At 49.4% G+C, this 20,536-nt stretch overlaps 1 protein-coding gene and 1 pseudogene across 1 annotated transcript in view; both read left to right on the forward strand.

Moving 5' to 3' along the window:
- The window catches only part of LOC120859227 (olfactory receptor 5M11-like), a 70,459-nt gene extending 63,080 nt beyond the window's left edge, over positions 1-7,379 (forward strand). The window contains 2 exon segments of the mRNA XM_040235410.1: positions 7,117-7,213; positions 7,302-7,379. Of these exon segments, the coding sequence (XP_040091344.1) occupies positions 7,117-7,213; positions 7,302-7,379 (175 nt within the window).
- Positions 1-20,536, forward strand: part of LOC120882208 — a 933,819-nt pseudogene that overhangs the window by 891,722 nt on the left and 21,561 nt on the right.

Raw genomic sequence — 20,536 nt, forward strand, 5'->3', positions numbered from 1 at the left:
AAGAGCTTTGTACACTCCAAGGGTGGTGACTGGATGTGGAGCCCAGCACAGACCTGAGTCAGTCGTTCCCTGAGTCCCACGGGCCGGCCACACCATCCCCCTCCTATAGCCTGGCTTTCTTCTGCCAGGACCCCCAGAATGGGGGAAAGGCAAGTGTGGCCTCAAGCTGAGGGGCCCAGCATGGGCTCCAAGCCTCAGGGGGTCCCCATGAGATGTCTGGTGGACCTAGTTCCCACTGCCATCAGGCAGCTCTCTCTCGGGGAATGTCGTGTTTCTTTGCTTTCTGTTGTGATGGGGCACCCCAGTTATCTCAGGGCGATTGGGAAGTCTGCTGGTGTTACATACTCCTGCCTTAGATGGGGAAACATTATTGCTGCATTGACGCTGCTCACTCGATACTGGGACTCTGTTAAACACAAATGGCAAGGGGAACAGAGCAAAAGAGAAAAAGAAAAATGGAAAGTTGCTGGGTTGCTGCATGGCTCACCTGTGATTAAGAGTGTGTACAGCCTGCACGTGAACTCGGGTTCCCACCCCTGCCAGCTATCAGGTGCCAGGCGCCGATTTTAGACCCCCAGCTTCACTAAGGAGTCACTGACAGATACCGTTTGTGGGTATTTCAAGTCTACATTGTGATGACTTGATGCCCATAGATGTCGTGGAATAATTGCCCAACATATGCATCGCCTCACACGGTTAACTCTGTGTGTGTGTGTCTTTTATGTTGTTCTTATAATCCATGAACACAATATAAATAGCTCTCCATTTTTTAAGATCTTCTTTAATTTATCTTAGAAGTTTATAGTTTACTGTATTGCTGGGAGCCAGCATGAGGAGTTCCACCCGTGACAAGGTCATGCGGCAGAGCTCTGATGGCAAGGCTAATCAGACCTCAGGTTTTCCCCCTGGAATTTCCAGCTCTGATGGCAAGGCTAATCAGACCTCAGGTTTTCCCCCTGGAATTTCCTGAGCATCCACCCCCCAAAAAATAAGAATCTGCCTGCTTTTCCACTCTTCTGACATTCTCTGGAAAAAGTCAATTAAGGGCTCTCGTCTTCTGCATTTGAAGGAGTGTTTCAATCCAAAAACCCCTCTGATGGCTTTCTAGCCTGCCTGCAGGCTGCGCATGTGATTGTTTGAGACCTCCCAACTGTGGGGGACACAGGAAGCATAAAACATCCTAGGAATGTCGAGGCTTCCGAGGAGTCAAAATCATTAGAATAGGACCGATTAAAGGTTTCATTTGTTGAGCGAATACTTGCTGCCAAATTCTCATATCTTTTATTTTTAGGTATAGTTGGTATATAGAAAAACAGGTAGTAGACCTGGTATTAGCAACACTAGATCTTTGAGTTCAGTACTTTCTTTGTTATAACACACTGCACCTTTGTTCTATAGAAATGTAACTTTTTTGTACTTTGAGGGTGATGCAGAGTAAAGAGGAAACACTTCTAGGGAAAAGGAGTTTTCTGGACAATTATCCAGGAAGAGAGCCATAAAAATGTTAACAAGCCTCTTGGCCAGAAGATAATTTAAGCCACCTGAGACCTTTTGTATACAGGAGGGTATGCAAAAAGAAAGCCTTGTCTCAATGAGGGTCAGGACTGCTGCCCCTGCATAACTCTTTTTCTTTATGTACAACTTGGGGTATATAAGCTGATTTTGAAAAATAGATTTTGGAGTCTTGCACCGATGCTGGGCTTCCCCATGTCATTCTTTTCTTTTTCCGGCTGAATTCCCACCTGGAGCACGGAGGCTCATCATGTCTACTTATTTGTCCCGGCTTCTAAGATCTGTAAGAGAGAGAGCCCAAGGTGGGGCACTCTCCGATATTCAAACAGATGCCGGTGGCCCTACGTAGATGGTGCAAACCTCTTGTCTCAAGATTTTCTTCTTAATCTATTTTCTTCCTAATCTATTTTTTCCTAATCTATTTTCTTCCTAATCTAATCTTATCTCTAAACAAATAAGTTTTCCACCAACGCCGTCCACCCTTCGAATTCCCTGGATCCACCGGGGCTGGACCCCGGCACTGTATTTCTTGCACATGTTTAATTAGATATCTTGATATTTTGAGTGCCATTATAAATTCCTAATAGATAGAGATAGAATTGACTTTTCTATATTCCCTTGGTAAATCCATTTACTTCAAATCATTCTAATTGTATTTTTTTAGGTATACACAATTATGTCTGCAAATAAGTGCTTTTTTTCCCCTTTGCAACTGTGATAACCCTTTCCTTTTTCTTGCCTTAGTGTACGGACTAGGATCTCCAGTACAGTGGTGAACAGAAGTAGTGAGAATAAGTATCCTTGTCTCTGTCCCATTATCAGAAGAAAAGCTTTCAGTATTTCACCATCACACAGGATATTAGCTTTTTTGTAGATATTTTTATCAAAATATGTAAATTCTTCTCTGTTAGTTTACTAAGAGTTTTTTCTTAGTCATGAACTAAAATTATTACATTAAATTTTCTTAAGTTTATTTTCTGCAGATTTTGAAACAGGTGAGTTTTCTTTTATGTGGTGATTTAACTTTTAAAAATTCTGTGATTCTAAAACAACCCCAACCTGATCTCGATGTATTCTCCTTCTGTTGGACTTTGTTGCGTTTTATTTAGGATTATTTCATCATACTCAGAGTCTGTAATTTTACTTTCTTGTACTTCTTCCTCGTTGGTTTTAGTATCAAGGTTATGCTAGTCTTATAAAACAAGGTTGGAGAGTGTTCTTTGTTTACCCCAAGAATTCCTGTGAGATTACTTTCTTCCCTAGATTTTTGGAAGAATTGATTGGCAAAACCAGTTAGTTTCATTGTGGGGAGGCTTTTAATTTCAGATGTAATTTTTTCCATGCAAATAAAATTTTCTGATTTTGTATGTCTTCTTGGGTCTATTTCAGTAAAGCATTTTCCCCCTGCTAGGAATTTATTGAGGCGAGCAGACTCTCCAGTTAGTAAGTGAGCTGTGGTTCATAATATCTTTCTTATCTGCAAGATGTGTTGTCCCTCTTTTTAAAACTCCTCGATGCTGGTGATTTGTGCTTTGTTTCTTTTTCTTAATAAGTCTCTGTAGGGGTTTATCACTTTTATCAGTCCTTCCAAAGAGCCAACTTTGGGCTTTGTTTTTTAAAAAAATCATATTTGCTTTCTCTTTCCTTATTTTCTGCTCCTTTTTTTCCCATCTGCCTTGTGTTTCGTTTGCTTTGCTTTTTTTCTGGTTTCTAGGGACAGAGGCTTAATTGAGTTTTAGCCTTCCTTCTTTTCCAGTATATGTGCGTAAGGCTTCAAGTTTCCCTCTAAACACAGTTCGCTGCATCCCACAAGTTTGAAGAAGCCAGCTTTTCATTATCTTTTATGGAAAAGTATTTTCTAATTTTCATTGTGTTTTCTTAAATTATTATTCATGGAATTCTTCCAAGCAGTATGTCATTTAACTTCCCAATGTTTGGGGAGGTTTTCCTAGTGACCTATTTTTTATTTCTAGCTTAGTTCCATGAAGAGCCCCGTCTTCGTCCTTTTGGGATACTATTGTAAATACTGTAGACTAGCTGATAAACAACAGAAAGTTGTTTCTTGTGGGCCTGGAGGCTGGGGAGTCCCAAGACCACCAGCAGGTGCTACGTCTGGTGAGGCCTGTTTCCTGGTTCTTAGACTGCCTGCTGCTTCTCCTGTCCTCGCAGCACAGGAGCCCATTCCCTGCTGACCTGACCCCTCCCAGAGCGCCTGCCTCCTAGGATCATCACCATGTGCGGGGTGAAGTTTGAGGGCCCATAAACCGTCAGCCGATTGCAATCCCTAGGTATACCCTGCATTGTTTCAGTCCTTTGAAATAATTCGAGCTTTCCTAATGGCCCAATATATATTCTTTTTGTTGTATGTTCCTTGGGCTCTTGAAAATAACATGTATCCGTGGGAATGCAATGTTCCGTGTGTATCAGTTACAGCAGGTTTGTCACTCATGTAATTCAGATTCCGGTAGCCACATTGAGTAAAAGCATAAGTAGGTGAAATTACCTGTAATATGTTTTATTTTAACACACCCAAAATACTGTCATTTCAGTGTCTAGGCAACATGATAAAACCTCATGAAATAGTTGACGTTCTTTTTTTCACACTAAGTCTTTAAAATCCAGTGTGTGTTTCAAGTGTGCAGCACATCTCATTGTAGAGCCAGCCGCATTCCAGGTACTTCATGGCTGCAGGTGACTACGTACCAGGGGGCCCGGTTCCACGAGAGACGCGTCTGTCACGTCTCCCACTGGGGTTATGAACTCGGCTGTTACTCCTTTTCTATTTCTGTCAGTTTTATGTATTGATATTTTGAGGTTATGTTATTAGGTACACTGAAATTTACAATCCTCATCTTCTTGCTAGACTGCACTGGTATCAGTATGAGATGCTCCTTTTTATCGCTAGTCATGCCTCTTTCTTTAGACACTATTTGACAGTGATGTTGCCATGTCAGTTTTCTGTCCTTGTTGGCCTGGGTATCTTTTACTTTCACCTGTCTAAAAGACCTTCCATCTTAACGTACCTCTGTGAAGAGTGTATAGTTTTCACTGGAATCAGTTTGACACTTTATCTTTTAATGAGAGTATTTGCTCTGTTTATAATGTGGATATTCAGTGTGTAGACACCAAGTTGCTGTGTGTTTTCTGTTTGTCCCACCTCGTCTGTGTTCTTTTCTCTTGCCTTCTTTGAGAAGTATGAAGTGTTTCTCTAGTTCTGGGCTCCTCTGCCAGGTTGTTGGGTTCACATTTGCAGACACCGAGTGTGCTTTACATTCAAGTCTAACATAGTACTTTTACTGCCTCCCTGACACGACTGTTTCCTCCTTGTCACTGTTACCCTTTAAACTGTTAGATATATTTTTGGCATTAACATCATTGTTTTGTAGAGTTTATATTTACCCTCACAGTTACCTCATTGTTGGTCTTTACTTGTTTTTTATATTTCCATCAGAGACTACTTTTCTTTTTCCCAAAGCACTGCCTTAATATTTATTTAGTTCATTTGTGTGGGTGATGAGTTGTCTCATTTTCATTTGCTCTAAAAGTCTTTATTTTGCTTTCACTTTTGAAGAGTGTTTTTGTTGGGTATAGAATTCCAGGTTGGTGGTTATTTGTTTTTCAGCATTTTACAGATACCAGTCCATGATCTTCTGACTTCCTTGTTCTGGGAAAGTCAGGTCTCAGTGTTGCTGTGCCATTAAAAGCCACACCTTTTTTCCTCTGCGCGCTTGAATATTTACTTCTTGCCTTAGGCACCCACAGAGCTGCTGAAACCAATGTGTGGTTTTCATTTTTGAGTCAATGGTCTGATTCTTGAACCAACTCTTGCCACTGGCCCTGTCAGTCAGTTCAGTCGCTCTGTATCTGACCCCTTGCGACCGCATGGACTGCAACACGCCAGGCTTCCCTGTCCCATCACCAACTCCCGGAGCTTGCTCAAGCTCATGTTCATCGAGTCAGTGATGCCATGCAACCAGCTCATCCTCTGTCATCCCCTTCTCCTCCTGCCTTCAGTCTTCCCCATCATCAGGTTCTTTCCCAGTGAGTCAGTCCTTCGCATCAGGTGGCCAAAGTATTGGAGCTTCAGCATCAGTCTTTCCAATGAATATTCTGGACTGCTTTGCATTAGGATTGACTGATTGGATCTCCTAGCAGTCCATGGGGCTCTCAAGAGTCTTCTCCAACTCCCCAGTTCAGAAGCATTGATTCTTTGGCGTTCAGCCTTCTTCATGGGCCAACTCTCACATCCATACATGACTCCTGGAGAAACCATAGCTCTGACTAAATGAACCTTTGTTGGCAAAGTTGTGTCTCTGCTTTTTAATATGCTGTCTAGGTTTGTCATAGGTTTCCTTGGAAGGAGCAAGCATCTTGTAATTTCACCATCTGCAGTAATTTTGGAGCCCAAGAAAAGAAAGTTTGTCACTGTTTCCATTGTTTCCCCATTTATTTGCCATGAAGTGATGGGGCCAGTAGCCATGATCTTCATTTTTTGAATGTTGAGTTTTATGCCAGCTTTTTCACTCTCCCCTTTCACTTTCATTAAGAGGCTCTTTAGTTTCAATCCCTGTAAGCATTTCTTATTCCGCTTTCTGTCTTTTCTCCACCATGAGGGTCCCCATTGATAGTTTTTAACAGCATAGTGTGACGACAGGCTCCTTCAATATATTCTATACTTTTCCCCTATTATGTATATATATATTTTAAACGATTCATCTTTCAGTTCACTGATCCTCTCTTCAGCTACGTCCAATCTGATGATAAGCCCAGAGAATGAGTTCTTAAGTTCAGTCACTGTTATTGTAAAGTTCTAGAGTCGGTTTTGATTCTCAGAAATGTTTCCTTTTGTCAAGTATATTTTTGAACAGGGGACGTTTTCATCTGATACCTCTAGCATACTGTGATATGCTGATATACATCTGGTATCTCTGGATCTGGTTCAGTTCTTTTTCTCTTGGTCCTGTTTGTTGTTACACCCTCTTTTGCTTTTTTGGTTGCATGTTGGACATTATGTTTGGAAAATGCTAGAGGTTCTGAATGATGCTGCCTTCACCAGAGTTTCCTGTGATGCAGACGTCCAGTGGGGACAGAGCTGTCTGTTCACTCAGAGCCTGAGGGACTTGAGGCTGGGGGGTCCTTGTAAGCTCAGTCTCAGCATCCTTCCCCCACCTTCTCCCCCGACCCCAGGGAGGAGCTTTCCAGCGTCTCAGTCTGGAAGCCTGGGGTGCCTCCTAGGGCCTCCCTTCTTGGCAGGTCCTGAAGCCCACGGTCTGTCTCCTGAACACCACGAGGTGACTGATCCTCAGCGCTCAGCCGGTTTGGGCAGAGTGTTAGGTATGTTTTCTGACATGCGGACTGACTCATCAGGCCTGCGCTGGAAGTTTTCTCTCCCCAGCCCAAGGAACTGTCTGGAGCGGTGTTAGCCAGCCCCCTCTGCTTAACTTTTTCCCTGCCTTTTCTTCACAGAGTGGGCTTTGCTCAGATGCCCCCGAGGGAAGGAGCGGCCCTCTCAGTCTCTAGTTCCCTCCCTGGGCTTCCCTTTTGTTTGAAATCTTCGATTGTGGCTGCCTAAGACCTCTTTTAAACCGTATTTCGCTTTTCTAGCTCTGGTAGGCGGACCTACAAGCTGTTCGGGTCTGTCACTGGAAGTGGGGACACCCTGGGGGTCCTCTTTGATCTGAAGCCACATGTAACAGGCCCAGTAATTGTATTGATCAAGGTTATTTGATACCAAGGAAAACAAGAACCCGGGGTGCTTCCTTGGTACCCACGGTTGTGTTTCTGATCAGAACCCCCAGCTTGCCCGGGCTGTTTCAGTGCCACGTGAACTTGGGAAGGAGGTGGAGCAAGCGGCCCACGCGGCCTAGAGACAGAGGAGCCGGTCTGCCCTCTTCCCTTCCCCTGCCGGCCCGGGGCAGGCCTTGCAATGACGGGCTGCTGGTGGTGGAGGAGAAGATGAGGAGGGAGGTGTGACATGACCTGTGTTCTGTGACATGGTCACATGTGGGTTTTCTTTTTCAGTTTGAAAAAATGACTGCTTCTAGTCTTCCCTCCCGTTTCACTTTAAGGTTGAAAATGAAGATTTTATTCTTAAAGTTGAGCACAGTGACTTTATGGTCTTTTTGAAAGCAACAGTTGAGGTTTTAAAAACACATCTCAGAGAACTCCAATAGATAAAGCAAACAACAGAGAACGTGCTCAGGGTGAACTGCGGGCAGGACCCCAAACTGTACTCTGTCTCTCCCAGTGTCTGTAATTGCTGAGATGGGTGGATATAGGACCCCAAGCACCCTGGGAACTGAGGCCCTCAAGTGACAGCAGAGGTCCGGGCTGAGCCAGGAGCAGTGTGGCCTGTGCCCTGGCGAGTGGAGAGCTGCAAGGGTGGGATTGGGGCCAGGAAAGGGGTGGGAGACTTGGGGGCGGAGGGTGTGGCAGCACCTGGCGGGGTCTGGGAGGTGCTGGCTGTCGCGGCTCGAGGCAGGGACACCTGAACCTCCACCGTGCAACCCCCACGGGGCAGAGTCATCTGGCAGACCATGATCGAAGTTTAGAGGACGAGTTCACAGCAGGTTGAATGAACCCCTGTACCCACTGTGGGTTCATTTTAGGTGCCTGGAGTGAGGTTGGTCAAGCCCTTGCTGAGCTCGAGTGAGGTAGTCCGACAGGGAGGACAGAGGTCAGGGTAAGAGTGAGGGGCAGCTAGCGTGGTGAGTCCTCCTCAGCCGGGTCAGTTCTGGGGACACCCTTGACTTCAGGGGTGCCTTTCAGTAGCCTCACTGGAGGGTTGTTTGGGGATTAGAGGGGGAAGAAGCCCACTTAGAAGATGTGTTCATTCCCAGGGGTGGTGGTTTCTGAAGCAGTTTATACAGGTAGGTTCAACTGTGACCCAGTACCTTGCAGGATCATGTTTGACAGGGGGCCTAAGCCATGGGCATGGCCTTCCTTCTCCAGCACCCCACACTCCCCGGTCGTCTTTTTGGCAGCCCCTCCCCCCTCTCTGCACCCCTGATGGTTGGCCTGAGCCCAGCCCCCCTGTTACCACGGAGCCCCTTGTGACTGAATGGGTTCCTGTTCCAGGCTTCTGGGATAAGTGCTGGGGGCAGAGCCTTGGTGCCATTTCTCCTTGAGACAGTGGTGCAGGTAGTCCTAGTGTGAGAGCAGTGGTCCTAGTGTGAGAGTGGTGTGTGTGAGAGTGGTGTGTGTGAGAGTGGTGTGTGTGAGAGTGGTGTGTGTGAGAGTGGTGGTCGTAGTGTGAATAGTGGTGGTCGTAGTGGGAGATCGGTGGTGCTAGCTCAGGAGCCGAGGTATCCTACCGTGAAACAAGGGTAGCCCCCAAGTTTGGGGCTGCCCCCTTCGGTGAGGATGGGTCGCAGAAGGGCCCGCCTGTGGGCGTTATTCCAGTGCTGCAACCCCAAGGCACAGGCCAAGACAAGAAAGAACTTGGCCTCCACCCAAGTCCTGGAAGGAGAGTGGCCTGAGGTGAGAGCCGCCTGCAGCTGGGCCCATCAGATTGGCCCTCACCCGGCGAAGTGTCGGGGTTGTGTTTCATTTCATTAGCATGGCTGTGGGCCCTGCCGGCCAGGGCGTTTTAGCCTTAGTGCGCAGCATTGACCCCAGCCGTTTACCTTGTAAGATGCTGTGCAGGTGCTGCGTGGAGGGTGGGCAGGGGCCCCACAAGAAGGGAAACACTGGCTGGAAGAGTCACTGGGGCATGAGGACTGAGCTGTCGAGTCAGTCCTTGAAGCAGAAACGCCAATCCCCTTAACGATTCCCTTCTTCCAAAGAAAAGATATACTGGCTGGAGGAGTCTCTGAGGCATGAGGATCGAGCTAGAGTGTTGGGGACCAGCATGAGGAATTCCGCCCGTGGCAAAGGTCATGAGGAAGGAGGCTTGGCATACGAAAAGGCGTGATCAAGCCTCAGGAAACCCCCTGTTCCCGAGCATCTACCCCCAAACCAGAGTCTGTTTTATGCTGTCGTCTACGCCTCTGACTTTACCAGGGGCTCTCCCCCATAACCGTTTTTCTTGGAGAAGGAGTAAACGTGCAGCTCCAAGGCAATAAAAATTCCTGGGCGTGACAAGAGTGTTTCAGCTTACGACTCCTCTGAAGGTTATCTAGCCCGCCTGTAGAGGTTCCTCTGGCCACATGTGATTGTTTACAGCCTCCCAATCTGAGAGGCATGAGATGTTTTAGACTTACAAAAGGCAAATTCTTTTGGGGAGTTAGAAATTATCAGAATAGTGGGTTGGTTAGGAATTATATGGGTGAAGGGTTTTTCATTTGTTGTGTCAATGATTGCTGCTAATTCCCTGCTCTGGGTGGGACAAGGATGTCTCAGGTCAAACCTCTCTGCTGACAGACTAGCTTGTGTGACAGGATTATCCATACTCCTGCCACTAAAACACAGAGTGTTTTGGAGTATTTTGAGAGTCTTAATTAGCATAGGGCTTTTCTCATTGTTGAGTCAATGATTGCCACCAGGCCTCCACATCCTTAGGCATCTCGGAATATATTAATCAATGTATTTGGAATATAGAAAAGAAAATGTACTTTTTGATGTTAGCAATACTAGACTTTTTGAGTTAATGAATTTTCTCTTTCATAATAGATCACTGTGCTTTGTTATAAATCACTGTGTCTTTGTTATGTAAAAATGTATCTTTATCGCTATCTTAAGACTAAATAGATCTTAAGGGGACCATTGGTGAAAGGATTTTCATTTGTCAGGCTGATGTTTGCTGCTAAATCTCCATATTCCCTGCCCGTATAATGAATATAACTAACATATAGGAGAAATAAGTGTTAACCTTTAAACATATAGGAGAAATAAGTATTAACCTTTAAACATATAGGAGAAATAAGTATTAACCTTTAAACATATAGGAGAAATAAGTATTAACCTTTAAGATTAATCCTGTTAACCTTGGGTTAAGTAAATTCCTTTCTTGATTGTAACTCACTATACCCTCACCCTATAGGAATGCAACTTTATCTGGAGGGTGGTGCCTGGTTTAAGAAAAACTACCCTTGGAAGAAATAAGGTTTCTGGTTATCAGAAAGAAAAGATCATAGAATGTCAGCAGGTCTTACTCATGGCCAGAAGATGATGTAATATCCCTAAGACCGCTGCGTGACTCTGTATTCATCCCTATGTGTAACAAAAGGTATATAAGCAAACCCCCAAATAAAGAAATCCGATCAGTTTCCGGAAAGACTGATTCCACCATGTCGCTTCTTTCTTGCTCCCGTTTCTCTGGCTGAAATTCAGCCTCTTTTCTCCACTAATTATCCTACTACACTATCCGTTTCTAATCTCTCTCTATATCTGTAATTAAATATGTATTTTTCCAAAGACGCCGACGACGCCCCACCTTCAAATTCCCTGGATCCACCAGGGCTGCACCCCGGTACTAGAGAGTCAGTCCTTGAAGTAGAAAGGCTAAGCCCATTAATGTCTCTCATCTTCCAAAGAACAGAGCAGTGTGTCCAGTATTTTAATCACGGGTACCTACGGCATCCGTGTATAACATACACCCTCATAGCTACACATGTCTACTACATGCCTCTTATAAGTGCTGGGCACTGTTCTGGGTTCTGAACACTCAGTATGTAGTAGGGGATACATAGCCCAGGATTTTTTAAATTCTGCAAAGAAAAATAGAAGAACGTGTGGTTCAGTTTGAGCAAGTTCACCACGTGGATGGCCCCACGTGCACACAAATTGTGGCAAAATACATATACCATCAATTTTACATTTTAACCAGTAGATTGAATGACTGGGTGGCTTCCGTGGAGTCAGGCTAACAGATGGCCTTGGGGTGCCATCTGCCTTTTTCCCAGAGGAACACGCCAAAGCCTGGTGGTTCCCTTTGTTCTTCACTCTCCCCAGTGGCTCTAGGTCACTGCTCTGTGTCTCGTTTAAGAATCTCTTTATCCACTTTGTTGTTAGGTTTATGTTTAGGAAAGCTTCTCAGACGTCCCTGGGCCTTGAGATGGCAGGCTTGGATTCTGGGTTCTCCCCTGCCACGTGCCTGCCAGGTCAATGGGGAGGCTGAAGGTCGGTCTGAGTTGTGGTGGTCTGTGTGGTCTTGGGGTCAGTGGACCCCCTCTTCTCTGGAGGGGCTGGGAGATCCTTTGTGTGAAGCCTGGAGAGACTTGACAGGGCCAGTCTTCACAGTCTCGCTGTCTTTTTCATTTATGTTTGCATTTAGGTTCTCATTTCATTGTTTCTTAGGAGAAGAAGAATGTACAACAACTTAGGGAGCAACTTCAGAGACGAGAAGAAGAAATATCAGTGCTGAAGGCAGAAATCAACAACACCAGGGTCAGTATGGGGACTCTCAGGTGTTGACATTTGCCCCGCATGGGTCACTGCTGGCCTCCATGTTGCTGTCCTTAAACTCTGTCTGATTTTCAAGTCATTTTTCACATCTTCCCACTGAGCAGACCAGGGCGGATCAGTTCGGGGTTCTCATACCTTGCTTCAGATTTATGATGAGAGCTAATGTAACTTTAGTACATTTGATGGGGGAGTTCTCTTAACTTAGATTTTTGTCCACGCTACACTTTGTGTGGGATCCTAGTTCCCCGACCAGGGATGAAAACCCGTGATCCCTGCAGAAGTGTGGAGTCTTCACTGCTGGGCCCCTGGGGAAGTCCACTCTTAGCTTTCAACTGAACTGGTGGGATTCCGAAGTGCCTTAGCATGTTTCCGGCTATAGTGTGAGGCTGAGAGGAGTTATGGGCCCTGAAATCGAGCATGAGGTTGAAGGTGCTCCTTTGGCACCGCCCTGCAGCTGCTGCTAGATCCCCTGGAGTTCCTGGTTTCCCGGTACGCGCCGTCCCTCTGGATGATGGCGGGCAGGCGGCAGGCACAGTCCCCAGCCGGCATGACCAGCAAGGTGGAGGTGCTCAGGGCACTGAAATTGCTCTTTGAGCACCACAAGGCCCTGGATGAGAAGGTACCAGCCCCCTGGCCGTCCTGGATTTGTACACTTAGTGCCTTGTTTTGACCTCACCGATTGCCCAGAAGTGCTGTGTTCCCTCCCTCTCAAGACAAGGCTGTCTAAGGCTTCCTTTCCCCCTTAGAGACCCTGCGACAGTTCTCTAAGGCACGAGGAAGACCTGGCTAAGGTGATCGCGCTCAGGAAGTCATAGACAAGCAGTCACAGGAGCAGAGCCAGATGAAGGGGCGCCTGGCAGCTCTCTCTGCCCACGTGACAGAGCTGGAGGAGGACCTGGACACGGCCAGGAAGGACCTCCTCAAGTCCGAGGACGTGAATATGAAACTGCAGCAGGACGTCTGAGAAGTGAGTGACGGCGGCCGTGTCTGTCGTCCTGAGGTGGACTGTGGGCCCCTTCTTCTCCCGGGGATCTCAGCCTTGGGATGGCTGCGTAAGAGCACAGCACTGGAGAGACTGCAGCTGGCTGCCTCCCCGCCTCTGCGTCGAGGTCTCTGGGGTAGAAGAGTCCTGGTCCAGGCGGTCTGTTGGCAGTGGACCAACATGAGGGTAGCCCTGGCACTGTGCTGCACCCTGGGTGTGGACTCCTCATTTCCAGAAGTTCTAGGCAGCCCACTGTGCTCCTTTTGTAAAAATTCATTCATCCATCCATTCATTTATTGGCGTAAAATTGCTTTACACTGCTGTGTCAATTTCTGCTGTACAGCAAAGTGAATCAGTCATCTGCCTATCTGTCTCCCTCTCCTTTAGATTTCCTGCCCATTTACTTCACCACAGAGCACTGAGTGGACTCCCCTGTGCTGTATGCTAGATCCTTACTCGGTGACTTTATGTGCAGTATCAGTGCTGTATATATGTCAGCCCCAGTCTCCCAGTTCATCCCCGCCTCCACCTGCCTGTCGAATGTGTTCCTGATGATGCTGAAATGTCCTTCTGATTCACTCAGGTGAGTCTGGCGACGTCTCTGGAGCCCGTTCTCTCAGAGAGACGGGAGCATGCTGAGTGGGCTCTGCTGAGGCAGCTTGCCTGGCCATCTTCTCTAGCTTTCTGAGGTTCCGCTCCTTGAAGGGATGTGTGACAGTGATACCGGCGGTCAGGCAAGTCGAGTGGCGTTTGCTCACCCTCAGATCCTCAGGCCCGAGCTGTGTGACCCTGTGGAATCGTGATGTTTATGGCGGTCGTGTCTGCGGGGGTCATGATTTATGAGAAACATCCCGGGGATGTGGTGTTGCTGGGGGCATCGTCCCCATGACCAGCCAGCCAGCCACCCCGTTCTTCTGGCGGGAAAGGTGTTGCCGCGTGCTGCCGGTGGGCACTGGCTGGGCATGGAGCGTCGGGCCAGGCCTGTGCTTGCGCGGCAGTTGGGAGAGTTGCCCGGAGCTCAGTGGGTGGCTGAGACACCACCGGTTGGCTGGCGGCGGGCGGTGTCCGGCGCTCGCAGACCCTCCCAGAGCAGGGTCACTAACAGCCGCCAGGGGGCGCACTTCTGCCCGTGATCTTCCTCTCCGGGCATCTCTGCGGTCCGTCCCCGTCAGCCTTGTAGTCCGACCGTTTGTCTTCCGGAAGCTCTGCCACTAAGGAGGCTAAACGGTTCGAACTCCCTCCCAGCTTGGGAAGGTAGAACGTGTGCCTCGCGCGTCCCACGCTTGCCGCTGCCTGCTGCCCGTGCTGGCTCACCACAGGCAGTCCAAGGAGGGGGCGCAATGGCCACGGTTGCGGGGCCTGGGGCAGGGGGGAGCACGTCTCCTCTCACGAGCCGGTCACCAGCACCCGCTGTGAGCCACGTGTCACACCCGAAGCCACGCAGGCTGCGTGAGCAGGCATGCAGGCATGCTCCCTGCGAACCCGGGGCCGTGGTCCGCACAGAGCATGGCCCGCTTGCCACCCCTCCAATCACAGCCCCCGTGCCATCAGGACAGGGTCGTTGGGAGCAGAGCTGATGCTGTTCTTGGCCGACAGGCGGAAGAGAGACAGGGCAGCATCGAGGAGAGGCTGCGCCAGATGGAGGCTCAACAGAAGAACAAGAAGCTGCAGCAGGTGCGTGTGCTGACCGGGAGGCGGCGTCTGGGCGGGAGACCCGGCTTGGGCAGGGGCCAGCGCTGCCTTTCTCTGCCGCTGGCATCTCTGCCGCCCAGTGTGTACGTGTGTGGCCCCATCTGCTGATCCGGGCACCCACCTCCTCCGGAGCAGGGCCAGAGGTGGTTGCCCATAGGCAGTGGGCAGGGGGCAGGGCGTCCCCACGTTCAAAGAGGCTGCTTGTTGCTCTGACCAGCCAGTCCCAGGAGCTGCTTGGGATACAGGTGGACCTCATGACTGCCCCTCAGACAAACCTGAGGGTGCCAGCCCGGGGCCCATGAAGCTGAAGGCGTGTTGCCCAGGTGTGGAGCCTGCTTGCCTCGGATGTGGCGCTGGAATCCCACATGCCAAACTGCTGGTCCAGACACGGTGTGTGTGTAGCATGGCTGCTCCTAGGCAGGAGGAGAACAGTAGTTGCGCTCCGACAGAAGGCATGTCAGGAAGGGGTGATGGTGGAGGCTCGCATCACCAAGTCCTGAGAGAGGTTTCCCGGAAAGGTTGGCCACAGGGCGATACAGACCATCCAGGAAATGGAGTGGGGATCCCGGGTCCAGCCTCCCATGTCAGTACTGTCCCCACCATGCCTGCGTTCTCAGACCTGGACTGCAGAACCTCACAGGTGGGCCCTCAGGGGGCAGTGGTTCTGACTCCCATCGTGAGACCAGCAGTGAGGCGCCCTCCCCGCTTAGGCAGAGAGCTCAGTGTCTCCCGATCAGGCGTGCACTTCCTTACTTTCAGAACTGCTGCTCAGAGGCTCTTGAGATCAGGATGCTGTTTATGACTAAGCCAATTCAAAGTCGACTTTTGTTTTGCTTTAAAAATCTTTGAATACCTACGCCTTATTGTGGAAGCTGTGACAGGTTTTGTTTCCTTGGGCTCAAAAATCACTGCAGTTGGTGACTGCAGCCATGAGATTAAAAAATGCTTGCTCCTTGGAAAGCTATGACAAACATAGACAGCATATTCAAAAGTAGAGACATCACTTTGCTGACAAAAGTCCATATAGTCAAAGCTATGGTTTTTCCGGTAGTCACGGATGGGTGTGAGAATCGGACCATAAAGAAGGTTGAGCACTGAAGAATGGATGCTTTCGAATTGTGTTGCTGGAGAAGACTCTGTTTTAATAGAAAATAAACTGTTTTTAAATGTATTATGATGGAAAATTTCAAACATGCACAAAAGTGGATGGAGTAGTATAATAAATGCCGATGACCCATCAATTAGTCTCAGCAATTTCTAACACAGAGCCAATCTCAACTAGATCATTCTTTTGTCTTCTCTCCATTTTTTTTATACAATAGGTCCTAAAACAGCTTTTTAAACCTTGAAATTGATGCTCATTTTATAAAACACAGCCTTGCAAACTTTGTTATTACATTTAAAAATTGCTTGAGGTAATTATTTCCAGTTTTTAATATGAATTTTCATATTGGAAAAGACCCTGATGCTGGGAAAGATTGAAGGCAGGAAGAGAGTGGATGACAGAGGATGAGATGGTTGGATGGCATCACCATCTCAATGGACATGAGTTTGAGCAGATGCTTAGCAGAAGTCGAGTTACATTTTCCTTATGGCTAATCCACTGCTGTAACATGTATAGCATTTCTGGTTTTGAACACTGAATGTGTTTGCATTATAGATGGATTTAGAGTCTGTGGTGGTTGTGTGTGGGTCAGAATTCTGAGTAGTCCTTTCTGGGTTCACCGGAAAGCTGAGACAAAACGTGAGCCTTTCACGTGGACTGTGCTGTGCGTCAGAAAGATAATACGAGCCACATACACAATCTAAAATTTCCTAAAAACCAACGGGCTACTTGACGTCCTTCTTTCACCGCGAGTCTTGAAATCTTCTGTGTGATTTCCACACCGAGCTTTGTACCAGCTTGTCTCACATGCTCAGGGGCTGCATGAGGTGAGTGACCGCCACGGCCGCAGCACAGAGCTGCCAGGTTGAGTCGAGTGACTCGGAAACTTGACCCGTTTGACTCGTTTTACCTTGTGAGGAAGTGAAGTGGGCTGTAGAGAAATGAATGTGAGGAATGCCCAGGAATGCAGGTGAGTTCTATGGAGACAGTTTAAAGCAATGAGAGGAGCGAGGGCAATAGAGTGAGTCATGTCCCCCTGACCCGAACCCCCGCCCCACGTCCAGCTTCTCTCTACAGACTTCGTCGTTGTTAATGGCTTGCCATGTTTCCTCCAGAGAAACCTTTTCTACACCTGAGATGGAACTTCCTCTTCATTATGGTTTATAAGTTCTGAGTGTTTCTATTTGCTACAGAACTCTTAGAGAACATTTTCTCAGAATTACAATGGTCGGAGTTGATACCTACTAACGTAACCTGTTCTGCACTTTCTGGTGCAAGTCATTTTACATCCGGAAAGCAAGCGGTGCAGGCTGTAGTATTTGCTGTTTCGTAGAACCAGCTGATTCTAAACCCGGAAACCCTGAGAGCCAAACTGGACGAGATGAGACTGCGAGGGGCTCCCTCCACCACGGGTAGGCCGCTCCCCCGGGCAGCTCCCCTCGGCGCTGTCGAGTGGGACAAGGGCCTGTCTGGTGTGTGCACAGCATGACTGGGTGTGGCTCATGGTCGCACCTCAAGGAGCCTGTAGCTTCGTGGCCAGCGAGAGGGAAGAGACAAGCATCGTTCCTTAGGGTCAAACTTGGTACCACGGAGTGGTGGTCACAGGACTGACAACACTCCAGACCACAGGTGGAGGTTTGGAGGTGGGGGGCCGACCAGTTGACATTTGGGTGTATTCATTTGAGGGGCCTGACAGACTGTGACACTGATGTTTCTGAAGAGTCGCAGAAGGTTGATGACCTGTAGTCTTTTTCACGTGAATGGAGACTGAGACGTGACTTGCCGTTGACTGCAGTGGGAGGAATCACCTGGCTTGTGAATGAGGCGAGCAGATTACTAAGCATCCTGATTTTTTCTTACTCGCTGTTATAGGGGCGGTAATTCTTATTAAGTATTGAAACGTTTCTTTGGCTTCTTCACGGAAAATGGTCATAAGTGAGAGATAAACTTTAGCAAAGGTTATTAAGTGCTTAACTGGTGACATTCATTCATCTGTAGGATATCGACTACTGCTTGAATCCTGAGTTAGGAGACAGTTTGGAGCCCATACGCATATTTCTGTGTTCGTGTGTTTAGGGGATCCTCGCAGTCCAGGGCCCCCACCCAGCCTTCTTCTAGAGAAAAGGAGATGTGATTTGAGACAAAGGCAGAGCCAGAAACTGGCAGGTGGAGTCCAAAACCATGGTGGGTGGAGTTCAAGGAGAGCACATGCCCTGCAGAACGGATAGGGGACATGGCCAGACTTGGTGGCAGAGCTCCTCCAGGGTGAGGGGCTGGTGCTGTCAGAGGTGGGGGACCCCTGCTCCCGGGGTGGATGAGGTGAGTGTGAGGAGGACTGCGTAGATAGTGGAGGAAGAGGAGGTGGACACGGCCTCCTGCTCTTGCAGGTTTTGGGTAACGAGGAGGGCCCTGGTGCCAGGACCCGAGGCCTGGCACAGTTGGGGGGTTCAGATGGAGAAGCCGGGTGAGAGATGAGAAGAGGAAGCAGCCGCGTGGCAGGAGGGGCCACTTTGCTCTGGACAGTGGGCCGCAGCGGCTGGTGCGAGGGAGGGGTGTCTCCAGGAGGCAGCTCTCGAGGGGTCAGGGCAGTGACTTAGCAGCACAGGTGGGGCCTCGGAGTGGGGCTCGTGGGCAGCGTGGGCTGGGTGGGGGGCGCTATGCTGGCTCAGGAGGGAGGGAGTGGGGACCAGAAACATGGCTCGCAGGCAGGGCAGGCACGGCGTATTTAGCAGGACCTCCCAGAGGAATTGGTCACCTTGTCTCTGAGACCTTCTCCCGGAAGAAAGAGCTTCGGGTGAGGAGAGGGAGAGAGATGGAGCCTGCACCCCGCGAGGGGACTGGGAGGTGATGGCTGGGGGGGGCGACCCAATCCGGAGGCCTCTGTGGCCCTCAGAGGACCCACGAGGGTCCGCAGTCCGTCACCCAGTTGGGGTGTCGTACCCCCCACCCAGTTCCCAAGTGTGCTCTGGCCCCAGGCCTTGGGTGGAAGTGGAGCAGAGAAAGGAGCAGATCCGTCAGGAGGGAGGGGATTTGGGAGGGAAGACAGGTGTGGCTTGGGGAGATTCCAGACCTCCATCTCCTGTGCAGCAGAGTTTTCCTTACGAAACCGTCAAGCAGGGCAGCATGTGACCCCGAGCAGGCTGAGCTGGTGGTTGGCCCTGGCCGCTCTGCAGATGGATGGGCTGTCCTGTCCTCAGAGGAGGGCGCTGTCTCCCGGGTTTAGGGACTCCTGCACGTGAAGGCGCCACCCTCCTCCCAGAGACAACACGGAGCAGAGCCTGGGCAGTCCTGCAGTGCAGGCAGCTCACAGTCAGGGCGGGGCTGCCCTGCCTCTCAGCAAGCCCCTGCTGAGTGAGCTCCTGGCACCTGCAGGCACAGGCGTAGTGCTCAGGGCCTGAGCATCTGTGCTGGGCCTCGTTCAGCCCAGAGTCTGGTGACAGGCTCATCTCTGCTTTAATGGGAGACACCAATGCAGCTCAGCTCCAAGCTGTGGGTCCGAGGCCCTTCTGCTGCTGGTTGTGTGAGGTGCCTTTAGAAGCACTGAGGGTGGTGCAGACAGTGTTCCAGGCAGACGGGTGATTGTGATCTATGGAGTTCATGTGGGAGAGGGAGGTCAGAGTAGGCACGGGCCAGAGGGGAGGTGGGGTGCCAAGGAGAAAGCAGAGCAGATGCAGGCCCTGCCCTGGGACCTGAGGGTTGGCTCTGGGGGGACCCTGGATGCCCCAACCCCAGACAGCTGATCCTGTCCTAGTCAGCTCCACACCCTGCCGGCAGCACCGTCTTCCCCACATACGGGGGTTTTCCAGCTGGTGGGGCTGAGCCCTCAGTGTTTGTGGGGCAGCGGGCCACCTGTTGCTATTGGAGCCAGGAGGGCAGTGCCCTCCCAGGGTCCCTTTTGCTGTGAAATTGCCGATCTTCGAAATGGACAGGCTCTGCCTTGCCTGACAGAGTGAGCTCTCTTTTCTTCTAACAGCGCTCTTCTTTCCCGTGTGTTTCAGCCGACCCCACCTGGGCAGCGCCCCGGACCTCAGGTTCCCTGTGGCGGACCGGCTGGCAGACTCCTCAGGCAACGGGGTGGTGCTGCAGCACCCCCAGAAAGGCCGGCTGGCAGTGCTGCGTGACGAGCCGTCCAAGGCAAGGACCCCAGCACCCCTCCCCATCCCTGGTGGGCACCAGCCCCCTCACACTGTGGTCCTGAGGGGGGTTTGGAACAAAGCGTTGATAGATGGCTTTACATCTTCCCATTTTCCTTTATCTGGCTAAGAGTTTACTTTTAAGGCTGCTTTTTTTTCTTAACATAACCAATTTTGATAACTTGTGGCCTACTGTGAGGCCCAGCATGGTAATAATTAGCACAGTTTTGAAATCGCCCTACGAGTAAATGGATACACATATCCATCAGCTTATAGTGAGAAGTATTCTCATTGGAAGTTTGCTGCTGCTGCTGCTAAGTCGCTTCAGTTGTGTCCGACTGTGTGCGATCCCATAGACGGCAGCCCATCAGGCTCCCCGGTCCCTGGGATTCTCCAGGCAAGAACAGTGGAGTGGGCTGCGATTTCCTTCTCCAATGCATGAAAGCGAAAAGTGAAAGTGAAGTCGCTCAGTCGTGTCCGACTCTTAGCGACCCCATGGACTGCAGCCCACCAGGCCCCTCAGTCCATGGGTTTCTCCAGGCAAGAGTACTGGAGTGGGGTGCCATTGCCTTCTCCACATTGGAAGTTTAAGTGCCTTTATATTTTCACCTCATTCATGGCATGCATTTTTTCATACATGTCTGTGTTTTGAGCTTCCATATTTTTGAGCAGTTAGTTTGGGCCAGACATGGTCAGAAGTAGGACTCCAGCAGTGAATTAAAAACCATGTACGTTCTTTATCCACTGCTACATAATGAATCACTGCCA

The sequence above is a fragment of the Oryx dammah genome, unplaced genomic scaffold (assembly GCF_014754425.2).
Source record: "Oryx dammah isolate SB20612 unplaced genomic scaffold, SCBI_Odam_1.1 HiC_scaffold_2, whole genome shotgun sequence".
Lineage (NCBI taxonomy): Eukaryota > Metazoa > Chordata > Mammalia > Artiodactyla > Bovidae > Oryx > Oryx dammah.